Source organism: Equus asinus, chromosome X, assembly GCF_041296235.1.
Source record: "Equus asinus isolate D_3611 breed Donkey chromosome X, EquAss-T2T_v2, whole genome shotgun sequence".
Lineage (NCBI taxonomy): Eukaryota > Metazoa > Chordata > Mammalia > Perissodactyla > Equidae > Equus > Equus asinus.
In genome coordinates this window covers 95,522,271-95,536,397 of record NC_091820.1, presented here as the reverse complement: position 1 = coordinate 95,536,397, position 14,127 = coordinate 95,522,271, and the positions used below count along the sequence as shown (strand labels likewise).

Genomic DNA, 14,127 nt, shown 5'->3' with positions numbered 1-14,127 from the left:
TACGGGATTATGTGATCATAATATTAGCTTACATAATTAGCAAAACCAGTATAGGTATTTAGAAAGTTTAGATAAACTAGACTCTACATGAGAAAACAAAACTAGCTCTTCCAGAAAACAAAATGTGCACTTTTATTATTTTTCACATAATCAGGGTGAAGAAATGTATCTGTCTATACAGGAAACAACAAATGTTGGAGAGAGTGTGGAGAGAAGGGAACCCTTGTTCACTGCTGGTGGCAGTGCAAACTGGTGTAGCCACTATGGAAAGCAGTTTGGAGAATCCTCAGAAAATTAAGGATAGATCTACCATATGATCCAGCTATCCCACTGCTGGGTATTTATCCAAAGAACTTGAAAACACAAAGGCATAAAGATACATGCACCCCTATTTTCATTGCGGCATTATACACAATAGCCAAGACTTGGAAGCAACCTAGGTGCCCATCAAGGGATGAATGGATAAAGAAGATGTGGTATTTATACACGATGGACTACTACTCAGCCACAAGAAATGATGAAATCCAGCCATTTGTGACAACATGGATGGACCTTGAGGGTATTATGCTGAGTGAAATAAGTCAGAAGGAGAAAGTCAAATACCATATGATCTCACTCATAAGTAGAAGATAAAAACGACCAAAAAAAACTACATTGCATTGGAGATTGGACTGGTGGTTACCATTGGGGAAGGGGGGAGGGGGGAGGGCAAAAGGGGTGATTAGGGTCACATGTGAGGGGATGCACTATAATTACTGTTCGGGGGGTGCACATGATGTAAGGTATCCAGAATTTGAAATATGATGTACATCCGAAAAAAATAAAAATTTTAAAAAAAAGAAATGTATCTGTCTATAAACCATAATTATCAAACCAGTCTTATTTGTGTAAGGATTCACATACAAATGGAGTCTTATTTAAGATGCTTGTAAGACAAAGTTTCTTTCAGAAGGATTATTTGCTTTTTTGTCTGTCTTCCTGAAAAGGCAGCATATTTAAAGTACTGGAAGATCAGTTTCTTCTCTGGGAATTACTGTGTTCCTTTTTATTAGAACTATTTAAGCATTTTTCAGATGCAATAAGCCTAGGAGACTGGAATATGAATTAATTTTAAGAAAATAATCAAATTTCTTAAACCCTCCCAGGCATATTAAAATATTACACCCACACAGTCTTAGGAGGAAAGCTTTTTCATTTACAGAAACACAGAGAGCTCACAGCTTCAGCTCTACAACCTGACCTAAGAGTCAAATGCAAATTCAGACACAAACCAATCCTGCAGGAGACAAATAATTGCAAAAAAATCATTGCAAGGAGATGATTGAGAATGACTACTTGGTCACTTTAATCATTTTTACAGGAGCTTTCTGCATTCTTCAAATAATAGTCTCTTCAATCTCTCCCATTCAGTCAGAAATTTCATTAACCCCCCCCAACCCATGGAATTCATTAAACCAAAGAAACACGATATTCTTTCTCAAATTTTGAAGGTTTCATAGTCTTTCAGTCTTGAACCTCGTTATCGAATCCGGAACAGTCTCTAAACTGAAAGAAAAGTTCACTAGTCTCTCCTCTGAAGCTGAAATTTTCATTCATGAATTCCATCAGCAAACCAGATCAGACCTTTTACACTCCCACTTGTAAAGAAAACTTAGATAAGTAACACTTATCAGTTTGCAACTAGTATTCTGTCAGTACTTAGAGAAACATATTTTTAAAAGATAAGTATGACTTAGATAAATAGGAATCATTCTTGGAAATTTGAAAGCATGAAAAATGAATTTGATCTGCCACATTTCAGAAAGAACTGATCATGGGCCATAGCAGCTCAGGCATCAGGGAGTTTAGGGAGAAGCAAAGGATTGTGAAGGCAAATTTGTTGTTATGTTTTCCAATCATGGAATTGCTCTCCAATCCAGTGGATGATCAAGAGATGAGCAGATCTTGGTAGGCCTACTAGAAACGTCAAAATATAATTTTTAAAATCAATGTCTTACATTTCTCCAAAGAAGATATACAGATGGCCACCAGGCACATGAAAGGATGTTCAACATCATTAACTATCAGGGAAATGCAAATCAAAACTACAATGAGATATCACCTCACTCCTGACAGAATGGCTATAATTAACAAGACAGGAAACAAGTATTAGAGGATGTGGAGAAAAGGGAACCCTCGTACACTGCTGCTGGGAGTGCAAACCGGTGCAGCCACTATGGAAAGCAGTATGGAGTATCCTCAGAAAATTAAGAATAGAACCACCATATGTTTCAGCTACCCCACTGCTGGACATTTATCCAAAGAACATGAGAACACGAGTATGTAAAGATACATGCACCCCTATGTTCATCGCAGCGTTATTCACAATAGCCAAGACATAGAAACAACCTAAGTGCCTTCAAGTGAAGAATGGATAAAAAAGATGTGGTATATATACACAGTGGAATACTACTCAGGCATAAGAAACGATGAAATTCAGCCATTTGTGACAGCATGGATCGACATTGAGGGTATCATGCTGTGTGAAAGAAATCAGAGGGAGAAAGTCAAATGCCAGATGATCTCACTCATAAGTAGGAGATAAAGACAACAACAAACAATCACACAGAGAGAGATTGGATTGGTGGTTACCAGAGGGGAAGGGGGGAGGAAGGAGTGCCAAAGGGGTGATTAGGCACATGTGTGTGGTGATGGATTGTAATTAGTCTTTGGGTGGTGACCATGATGTAATCTACACAGGAATCAAAATACAATGATGTACACCTGAAATTTATATAAAGTTATAAACCAATGTTACTGCAATAAAAAAATAAAGAATAAACATATTTTAAAAAATAAAATCAATATCTTAGAATCTTCCAGTTCTGGCCAAGCTTGAGTAACCTCAATCTTCTCAAGTGGTGTCTCTATATCAAAACACCTTGGACATAACATAGCAAACAAGCAAAGGAAACTCTAAAATACGGAAAGGAGAAGATGGACTGATTAATGCCCTTGGGACTTGAGAAAGGACACGAGAGTGTCCTCAGTTTTCTTATCTTTTTCCTAAATGTCCCAGACAGGGCACTGACAGAAGCCTCCAACTCAGAACCACCAACAGTCACAGACACAAAGCTCTAAGAACAGTCTATTCCTCTAGCCAAATGACCAGGAAAATGGTAGTCTAAAAACAGAAAATCTTTTGGGCAATACTGCCCCCCCACAACTCCAGACAAACACCAATAGAAAAACCTCACCCTATCCCCTGAGGCTTCAGAGGCCAAGAGGAGAGCTAATCTTCCACTCTGTCCCTCTGAAGTAGGTGTTGACCATCCAATTCACCTGTCAAGGTGTGTCAGGGAGGTCCAGTAGCAAGCTGAGCCTCCACCTCTACTCAACATCAGTGACAGTGAACAAGGCAGTGCAGATTGGGGCCAGTAAGCATTCCATATATCCCCATCTCTGGTGCCGGTGATGCCCAGTGCTAAGCTGAACCTCCAAATCCATCCAGCATTAATGAGTGGTGTGAGGTGGGGCTAATCAACACTCCACTTTTTCCTTCACCTCTCTTTGTGAGCTGGACCCTATTCAGAGCTGAGCCTCCACGTCCACCCATCATCAAGACAGAACAAACTAGTTGGAGGCAGGGTTGGTTGGCACTGAGCTTTTCCCTTCCTTCCCATGATGTCCTCAGAGACCAGTGAAAAGCTAGCTAAGCTTCTGTCCCCAACCTTGTGGCCACAAATTATTGAGTCTGCCATTCACCTCTCTCTTCCCTGGTGACAGCAGAGCCCAGGGGAAAATTGAGCTTACACTCACTCTGAGGCAATAAAGTGGTGCGGATTGTTGCCTCTCTTTTTTTCGAAAGGTATCAACAGGGCAGGGGTGGGAGTTCAGCTCGCACTGAAGCAGTGCCAGTCAGTAATCCACTACAAAACTACAAACTCTACAAAAACATACTCCTAGAACCAGTACATGAGTTCGGCAAATTGGTGGGATACAAGATTAACACAAAAAAATCAATCGCATTTGTGTATACTAACAACAAAACTGTGAAAACAGCAATGCAAAATACAATACCTTTTACAAATGTTCTAAAGACAGGAAATTTGTATGTATAAATCTAACAAAACCTGTACCAGATCTATATCTTCTACATTTAAAAATGCGGATGAAATAAATCAGAGACCAAAATAAATGGAGAGACATGCCATGTTCATAAATTGGAAGACTCAACATAGTAAAGACATCAATTCTCCCCAAATTGATCTACAAGTTTAATGCAATTCCTATAAAAATCCCAGCAAAACTTTGTAGGTTTAAAAAAACTTATTATAAAATGTATATGGGAAGACACAAGCCCTAGGATAGCTAAATCATACTTGATAAAGATTAATAAAGTAGAAAGAATCACTTGATGTGATGTTAACTTTGCTATATAGCTACAGAAACCAAGATAATGTGGCATTGGTAGAGGTGTGGACACACATATCAATGGAACAGAATATAGAACCCAGAAATAGACCCCTGCAAATATGCTCAAGTGATTTTTGAGAAAGGTGCAAAAGCAATTTAATGGAGAAAAGATAGACTTTTCAACAAATGATGCTGGAGCAATTGGACATCCACAGGCAAAAAAACAAAACAAAACAAAACCTGAAACTTGACCTAAACTTCACACCTTATATAAAAATTAACTCAACATGAGTCACAGACTTAAATGTAAAATATAGAACTGTATACTTTTAGGAAATATCACAAGAGAAAATCTTTGGATCTAGGGCAAGGCAGAGTTCTTTGACTTGACACAATCCATAAAAGAAAAAATTCAATAAATTGGACTTCATCTAAATTAAAAGCATTTCTCTGTGAAAGACTCTGTGAAGAGAATGAAGATACAAGCTACAGACTGGAGAAAAATTTGGAAAGCATTTATCCAACAAAAGACCGGTATCTAGAAAATAAAGATAACTCAGAACTCAACAATCAACAATCATAGAATCCAAGTAGAAAGTGGGCAAAAGACATGAGCAAAAATTAACCAAAAAGGACATATCTATGGCAAATAAGCACATCGAAATATCTTCAACATCATTAGACATCAGAAAAATGCAATTTAAGACCTCAATGAGCTCTCACTACACACGTATTAGAACAGTTAAAATTTTTAAAAAGTGGTAACACCAAATGCAGGCAAGGCTGTGGGGAAACTTAATTGCTCATACACTGCTGGTGGGAATGTAAAATGTTTCAGCCACTTTGGAAAACAGCATGGCAATTTCTTTGAAACTTAAACATAAACTTAGCATACAAGCCAGAAATCTCACTTGTGGGCCTTTAGACCAGAGAATTATAAAGTCTAATTTCACACAGAAACTTGTACACAGTTGTTCACAGCAGCTTTATTTGTAATAGTCAATAACTGGAAAAACCCGAGTGTCCTCGAATGGGTGAATGGTTAAGCACATGGTGGTATATCAGTATCATGGAATACTATTCAACAATAAAAAGTAATACACTTTTGACACATACAAGAACTTTGATGGATTTCTAGGACATTCTGTTGAGTGAAAAAAAAGCCAGTCTCAAAAGTTATATACTACATGATTCCATTTATGTAATATTTTTGAAATGACAAAATTTTAGAAATGGAGATAGTCTAGTAGTTTCCAGAGGTTAGGCATGGGGAATATTCTAGAAGGCAGATAGGTGTGGTTATAAAATGGTAACACTAGAGAGATCATTGTGTTGGTGGAATTGTTTAGAATCTTGTCTATTGTGGTGGACACATGGACCTACACGTGTAATTAAACTGCCTAAAACTAACTACACACACACAGAGAACTGGAAAAATCTAAATAAGATCAATGGAGATTATCAGTGCCAATATCCTAGTTCTGATATTCTACTATAATTTTGCGATATGTTATCATTGGGAAAAACTGGATAAAGTGTACAGTGTATCTGTACGTATTACTTCTTACAACTGCATGTGAATCTACAATTACATAAAAATAAAAAGTTAAAAATTCTTTTACAAAAAAAAGAGATGTTCGTCTCATTCATCCTGAAACCATGCTGCATTCCTGCAGGGGAAGAAAGATCTAGTGTTTCTCTTATTGAGCTTGCACAGATCTTGAGAGAGAGTTGGAGGCTGCAAAGTAGGTTTCTTATACCTAGCTTTCTATCATACTACCCACCTACCAATACTAGATTTAGGATTCCAGAGGAAGATATCACAGAGAGTCATTTATACATTTACTGAAATTGAAAAATGAAATCAGACTTTTTCTTACAAAAGTTAATTCTGATCAGATTTGATTTTTTTTCAGTGAGGACTAACTTTCCAATTGAGTGATATGCTGAACACTTTCCATAAATTGATTGAACTATATTTGGAGGGCCAAGATTTAGGAGAAAAGGATATTTACAGCACAAATAAAATATACAATATACCAGAAATTATATCCTTTGCGAATTAAAAATATGAGAGGGCTGGTTTTGAAATTCTTTTAGGGAATGCGAGAGAAAAAAGTAAAAAAAATAAAAAACAACCTCGAAATTCTGCTTTTGAAAAGTCTCTGCTGCTCTGATCTGCACCAAGCAATGCTCCGCCTAGAGAAAGCTGTGAAGTGCTTTACCATCCCACCCTGCTTGGTTCCCCGCAGCACAAGGGGACTCCCATCTGGCCTCTCAATTGTTTTCTGTTCAGAATTCTCTGGGCAGCACCTGACATTAGGCTGGGCTAATGTTCTGTCTTTTGAGGGAAGGAAAACAGGCTTTCTCATTATCCCTGCTTGAGGGTTTTTGGTATTTTTTCTAGACATCCTAAGCACTGCAACTGTGTATCACCTACTAAAAAAGGGATACTGGGTTTGTGATGAGTTAAAGATTTAAATCGTCCTCAAGTCACTTACGGTAAATAGTAACGACAGGGCTTATTATTCCTTTTGACTGAAGAACAATCTAAAGCACAGTGTGGTTTAAGGTAATGTCTTGGAAATCACAAAATATCTTCTAAAAAATTATTTTATTGAGGTCATATTGGCTTATAACATTGTGTGCACATTATTATATTTCAGCTTCTGGATAGAGTGCATCATGCTCACTACCAATAGTCTAGTTTTTATCTGTCCCCATATATACGTGACCCTTTATCCCTTTCTCCCTCCCCCAACTCCCTTCTTCCTGTAGTTGATTTCTAGTTTCATAGCTTTGGGTCAGAAAAGATGCATGATATTATTTCGATCTTCTTAAATGTATTGAGACTAGTTTTGTGGCCTAATATGTGATCAATCCTGGAGAATGTTCCATGTGCATTTGAAAAGAATGTGTATTCTGTGGTTTTTGGATGGAATGTTCTATATATATTCACTAAGTCCACCTGGTCAAATGTGTTGTTTAAGGCCAGTGTTTCCTTATTGATCTTCTGTTTGGATGATCTATCCATTGGTGTAAGTGGAGTGTTAAAGTCCCCTGCTATTATTGTGTTACTGTCTATTTCTCCTTTTATGTCTGTTAATAATTACTTTATATATTTAGGTGCTCCCATGTTGGGTGCATAGATATTTACAAGTGTTATATCTTCTTGTTGGATTGTTCCCATTATCATTATGTGGTGCCCTTCTTTGTCTCTTGTTACAGTTTTTGTTTTAAAATCTATTTTCTCTGATATAAGTATTGCTACCCTCGCGTTCATTTCTTTGCCATTTGCATGGAATATCTTTTTCCATACTTTCACTTTCAGTTTGTGAGTGTCTTTAGGTCTGAAGTGTGTCTCTTGTATGTGGCATATATGTGGGACTTGTTTTTTATCCAATTGGCCACCCTATGCCTTTTGATTAGAGCATTTAGTCCATTGATGTTTAATGTAGCTATTGATAAATATGTAATTATTGCCATTTTGTTACTTTTTTTTCTAGGTGTTTTAGTAGTTCTTCTCTGTTCCTTTCTTTTCCTCTTGCTCTCTTCCCTTGTGGTTTGATGGCTTTCTTTAGTAATATGTTTGATTTCTTTTGTCCTACTTATTTGCTTACTTATTATAAGTTTCTGATTTGTGATTACCATGAGGATCCTATATAATATTCTATGTATATATATATATATGTCTATATCGAGTTGATAGACTCTTTAGCTTGACCTCTTTTTAAAAGCTCTACTTTTTCACTCCCCTCCTCCCACATTTTATGTTTGTGAAATCACATCTAATCTCTTGTTTTGTGTATATCCATTACCCTCTTATTGAAATAGGTAATTTTAGTACTTTTGTCTTTTAACCTTCATATTATCTTCACAGGTGGTTGATCTGCTACCTTTACTATATTTTTACCTTTACCAGTGATTTTATTGCCTGATTTGGGGAGGGGGTTTGATATCTTTTTACCCCTATTTGTGGTCATCACTTTCCCACTTAAATAAGTCCCTTCAGCATTATTTGTAGAACTGGTTTCTTGGTGATAAACTCCTTTAATTTTTGCTTGTCTGGGAAGCTCTTCATCTCTCCTTCCATTCTGAATGACAACCTTGATGGATAGAGTATTCTTGGTTGTAGGTTTTTTCCTTTTATCACTTTAAATATATCATGCCATACTCTTTTCACCTGTCGGATTTTGGCTGGGAAGTCTTCTGATAGCCTTATGGGCTTTCTTTTGTATGTCACTTGTGGCCTTTATCTTGCTGCTTTTAGGATTCTCTCTTTATCTTTAATTTTGGACATTTTAATTATAATGTGTCTTGGTGTGGGCCTCTTTGAGCTTATCTTGTTTGGAGCTCTCTGTGCTTCCTGTACTTGGATGTCTGTTTCCTTCCTTAGGTTAGGAAAATTTTCATCTATTATTTCTTCAAATAAATTTTCTCCTCCTTTGTCTCTCTCTTCTCCTTCTGGGACACCTATAATATGAATGTTAGCGCACTTGATGTTGTCCCAGAGTTCCCCAGACTATTCTCATTCTGTCTAATTCTTTTTTCTTTTTTCTGTTCAACTTGGGTGACTTCCTCTTGTCTTTCATCTAGCTCACTGATCCATTCTTCTGTATCGTTTACTCTGCTATTGAGTCCCCCTAGTGATTTCTTCACTTCCAGTATTGTATTCTTCATTTCTGATTGGTTCTTCTTTATATTTTCCAGTTCTTTGTTGAGGAGCTCACTGTGTTCATCCAGTCTTCTCCCAATATCTGTGAGCATCCTTATGAGTTTTTGTTTGAACTCTTTGTAAGGTAGGTTGCTTATTTCTGTTTCATTTAGTCCTTTTCTGGGATTTTGTCCTGTTCCCTTGCTTGGAATATATTCCTTTGTCTCCTCATTATGCCTCTTCCTCTGTGCTTATTTCTATGTATTAGGTGAGTTGGCTACATTTCCTGATCTTGGAGAAGTGGTGTTATGTAACAGATGCCTTTTGAGGCCCAGTAGTGTGTTTCCCTCTCGTCACCAGTCCAAATGATCTAGGAGTGACGACTTTGTGGGCTACTTGTGTCCTTCTGCTGTGGCAGGGTTGCTCTTAATTCAGGTATCCAGGGAGTCTAGTCTTTCCTTCCCTGGTCAGCTGTTTGTAAATCTGGTTTGGGGAGCCTCAACACCTTGGCTATAAGGTCTAACAGCATACTCCTTTCGCAATTTTCCTGTTAACTGGGTAGGTACCAAATGTAGCTTGTTGCTAGGCTCAGGGGCTTACAGTTGCTATAGGCCTCAGGCCTACAAGACTGTTGTCAGTTCTCTTGGGAGTGCAGCTGAGTGAGGCTGGCCCTAGGCATGGGAGCACTCAATAGTTGAGGCTTTGGAAGGTGGGGCTGATCCTTTTCATGGCTATTTGTGAAGCACAGGTCTTCTTCTGCTGATAAGCCTCAACCCCCACAGGACCACACACACTGTCAACACAGTCCTGGTCCATGCACACTTCCCAACCCTCTGGAGTGCACCCAAATGTGCCACTGAAGAGGCCCCCACTTCTCCACAAATGCCCCCACAGTTCACCTGGTCCTCACACAGGGCCTGCCCCACAGAGGTAGACACACTCAACTTCCTATAGAGGATCAAGGCACCCAGTCAATTCAGGCTGACAAGTAGCCTGAGGGCTTGCTGTTAGGTGGGACTGGTCCGTAGGGCAGGCTGCCTACCCTGGCTGAATTAGATTAAATCTACACTCTAGTTGGTGTGGCGGACCCCTGAACTAACAGGCCAGGGAAAGAACTTCAATGGCTTCTGCCAGGGTCTGTGTCTGAACGCCTGGACTAGGTCACAGCAATGGCTGTCACCAACAATGTCTCAGTCTCCGGAGAAGTCTCTCCTCTCACTGAGATGCACCCAGAGCCCACAAGGTGAGTCTCTTTTCACAAAAGGACTATCAGCCTTCTCTCTCATGATTTTAGGTTGCTGAGATGGGTGAGTTTGTGCGTGGGCCCTGTAAGACCTGGGTCTTTTCGGCTTTTGTCTGATAACTTTGCTGGGGGTATTCTCTACTGCAGTTAATAGCCAGTGAAGCTACATAGTAAGACCCTCGTCTCAGTTGTGCTGAGTCTGAAGGATGCTTATAGCAGTATCGGCCCCCACTCAGGACCTCACTTCTCTAGGGAGGGCTGTGTCCCTTAGGGTGCCTCCCACCTGACTGGCTGAGAAGCTCCACTGCTCCTGAAGGTGGCTTTTTTTTCTCTCCAGAAGGAATTTCTGTCTCTTCCACCTTAGTCAGGGCTGTCCCTTGTTGTGGAGGTTCTTTTCACCCAGTTTTCAGTTTTCTATCCAGGGTAATTTTTCCAAAAGTAGTTGTAACCTGGTTGTGTTCATGGGAGGAAATGAGTTCAGAGTCTGCCTACACTGCCATCTTGACAAGATCTCCTCTCATGGCATTTTATCTTATGTAAATTTATGTATGTGTATGTGTGCATGCACATATATTCTTAGGCACACACACAAGTCTATTTTTATTCTATTCCTACAGCAGAGGTCATCTGAGATGGCCATCTGACTCACTATACATTTATTCAATAAATATTTTGTCCATAGCTAACCTTGGAGGCAAACAAGAGATTGTAGATGTCTTCTCAGGATTTCTAAATATTCCTCACCCTGAAGCAGGTTTACAAAGATGCACCAAAAGGCCACAGCCACACTGCTCGATCTTGCTGCAAGGAGTCTGCTGAGTAATGAGCCTGCAGCTATCCGTGCCCTGGAAGAACTCCCAAGAGACCTCTTTGTTCCATTGTTCATTGCTGCCTTCTTGGGTGGGCATAAGAAGATACTAACGGCAATGGTGAGAGTTTGGCCCTTTCGCTGTCTCCATGTTGGGACCTTGAGTGTACGAGAGTCATACTACGAAATCGTGGAAGCCGTGATTGATGGTCTGCAGATCCCCGCTGTCCGGAGCCCTTCCTCTTGGTAAGACTATAGCTGATAGGGACATTGTGAGTCAGCAGGAGGGTATGCTGGAGCCTGGGGCAGGGGAATACCTAACAGTCTCCCGAAAGTAGCCAATGGTGAATGCTGAGGATCTCTGTGGGCCTATTGTTCCAACACTTGGGGTCACCTTAGGGACTCCAGTGTCTTACAGAGTTGATTATAGAATAGAGGTGATTGAGGATACTGTGGTTGGATTTACCTCCTGAGTAAGAAGAAGGACATGGGTATTGAGACTGTGGAGGACCAGAGGTGAAGAAAGTGTGGGAAAAAGAAAAAAAGATGCTAAATTTGTGTGGAAAGAAATTCTTGGTGAATGGTATGTGGAATGACAACTGGGGATAAAGAGTTCCTTCCTGCTTCCCATCATTGAACTTGCTGGATGATATTCAAGTTGTCTACCTCTCATGTGTTCTGTCTCCTCCTCTCCTTACAGGGGGCCAAAACTGAGGATCCTAGATTTAAGGCAGGACCTGGACTGTGAGACAACATGCTTGGAGACTGGGATCACATTCCCTTTCTGTTTTCAGTGTTGTATTTATTCTCGTCACTCTATCCTTAAACTAGAAGAAGCCCGGCATAGTGTCAGGTGCCTTGGAATTGTTAATTCAGAGTCTGAGCTTCAGTCAGCCCAGGAACCCATGGAATTGTTAGTGGACCTTTCCCTCAGTGATACCTTGAGAGCAAAGCAATTTCTTTCTTTCCTTCGGAGTAAGGTTGAGCAGAGCTTTGGGTCCTTGCACCTCTGCTGCAGAGATTTGCAGATTGATAAAATGTCTGCCCACAGAAGTATCCTGCAGTTTCTGGATCTGGGATGCGTTGATCACCTGGATGTGGGTGAGGCAGATCTGAGTGAAGTCACCACCCTTTTGGCTCGGACGATCCACCTGGACAGCCTTAGTCTGTATAACATCGCCTTTAAATCTTGTCAGAGGAAAAACTTCAGAACTTTTCTCAACCGGCTTGGGCGGCTGGACAACCTCCAGAAGCTCATCTTGTCTTTCTTCCACCTCACAGATCAACTGCACAAACTGCTCAGGTGAGGGAGTGGGAAGGAACCTGGGTTCCCTGAACCACCCCATGGTTAAAAGAGGAGAAGAGACCATGCTTGGATATTCCTGAGCTCCTTGTCACCTATTTCTCCTTCCACCTCAGCAGGGGCACTGCTGGGAGTTTGAAACTGGCCAGGCTAGAGAGGGGTACCTCATGGTGAGGGGAAAGACAAGATTAGAAAAGGAAGTCGTGCTCATCCTTTCAGTCAGTCACTCAGTCGACCATGTGCGGACACTGTGATAAGTCTGTGAATGTACTGGTGAAGAAGACTCAGTCCTTCTGCTGTTGGAGTTTACAGCTCTCTAGAGAGGAAGGGGAGGCATTCAGATGGAGAAACGCTCTATGCTGTAGTGCCGATGCACATCCCCATGGACTGGCCACAGTAGCTAACACTGCCCACTCGCTTTGCTCCTGTATTTTCCCCAAGGCTTAGACCCTGAATGGAGAACTTGTCATCTGGGAACTAGTCAAAGGGAACCCACAGTTGGCTGCTTTCCCAGACCCATCCCCACTAAATAAGTGAACAGGATTCACCATGGATTAGGTCATAAATCCTAAGTGCATCCAACTTTTTTCACTTAATCTTTTCCACAACCCTGTATAATAATTACCTTTATACACATTTTAAAGCTTAAAAACCTGTATTATCTCAGAGTGGAAAAGTAACTTCCTCAGCATCACAAGTCTCTTAAGTCTGATTTCCAAGCCCACATGATTAACCACTGTTGCAAAATATGTGCAAATTAGTTTATTCTAGAGCCTTAGGTACGTTTCATTCAGGGCTGGCTGCCCTGCTCCAATCCTCATTCTTCTGAAATAACCTTTCTTTTTTCTCTGTATAGAGTTCTGCCGCCTCAGTTGGATACATTGTGTCTACCTCTCTGTGGCCTGTCTGACAGAGATGTCACTGTCCTGTCCCAGAGCTCTCAGGCCACCCACCTAAGGCTGTTGAATCTCAGTGACAACCAGATATTCTCGGAAGATTATGAGCCCTTCCAGACTCTGCTGGAGAAGGTCTCAGGCACCCTACAGCATCTGGAGATGAGTAATTGCCTGATAACTGACTCCGCTCTCTCTGCTGTCCTCCCAGCCCTGAGCCAATGTTCCCATCTCCGTGTCCTTAGCTTTGCCTTCAACCCCATTACGATGCCTGTGCTCACGAGCCTTCTGCAGCACTTGGCATCCTCGATGGAGCTGAAGCATGTAGTTTATCCTGTGCCTGTCCATTGCTATGAACAGTGGAATTTTCGTGGCAGTTTGGACCCACGGAAACTTGCCAAAGTGCAGGCCCAGGTGAAGGCAATGCTGCAGGCGGTACAGCGGGACGACATGACCTGGACCACTTGTGCTGAGTGATTTCCACAGTACAAGGAGCTGTTTCAACACTCAAGTGTGGCCATTCAAGCACTCACTGTTTTTCCTGAAGCCCAAGTTTGTGGAGACACATATATAAAATTCTACTGTTCCAGGAAACCGGGGTTAGGAAGGTTGACTGAGTAGTGGACCTCTATAAAAGAGGAACTCTGAAAAAAATAGAGGAATTTCAAAGGCCCTGTGGATCTCTTGCCCCTGGCCCTCGACATCTTCTTCTGGTGACTAACCCCAGCGTTGGGTATGTGACGTAAGGTAACCTGGTCATGGTACATCACCTCCCTGTCCACACTGATTGGCCCATTTATCCACTTAGGGGCACTTGACACAAGTCAGATC

The 14,127-nt window shown here is 40.8% G+C and overlaps 1 protein-coding gene across 1 annotated transcript; it reads left to right on the top strand.

Annotated features, from left to right (window-relative positions):
• Nucleotides 1–10,218: 10,218 nt before the first annotated feature.
• Nucleotides 10,219–13,773, top strand: LOC106823090 (melanoma antigen preferentially expressed in tumors-like). The gene is made up of 4 exons (XM_014828560.3): nt 10,219–10,292; nt 11,047–11,346; nt 11,801–12,403; nt 13,260–13,773. Exons 1-4 carry the CDS (start codon nt 10,219–10,221, stop codon nt 13,771–13,773), a joined length of 1,491 nt encoding a protein of 496 aa, XP_014684046.3.
• The last annotated feature ends 354 nt before the right edge of the window (nt 13,774–14,127 follow it).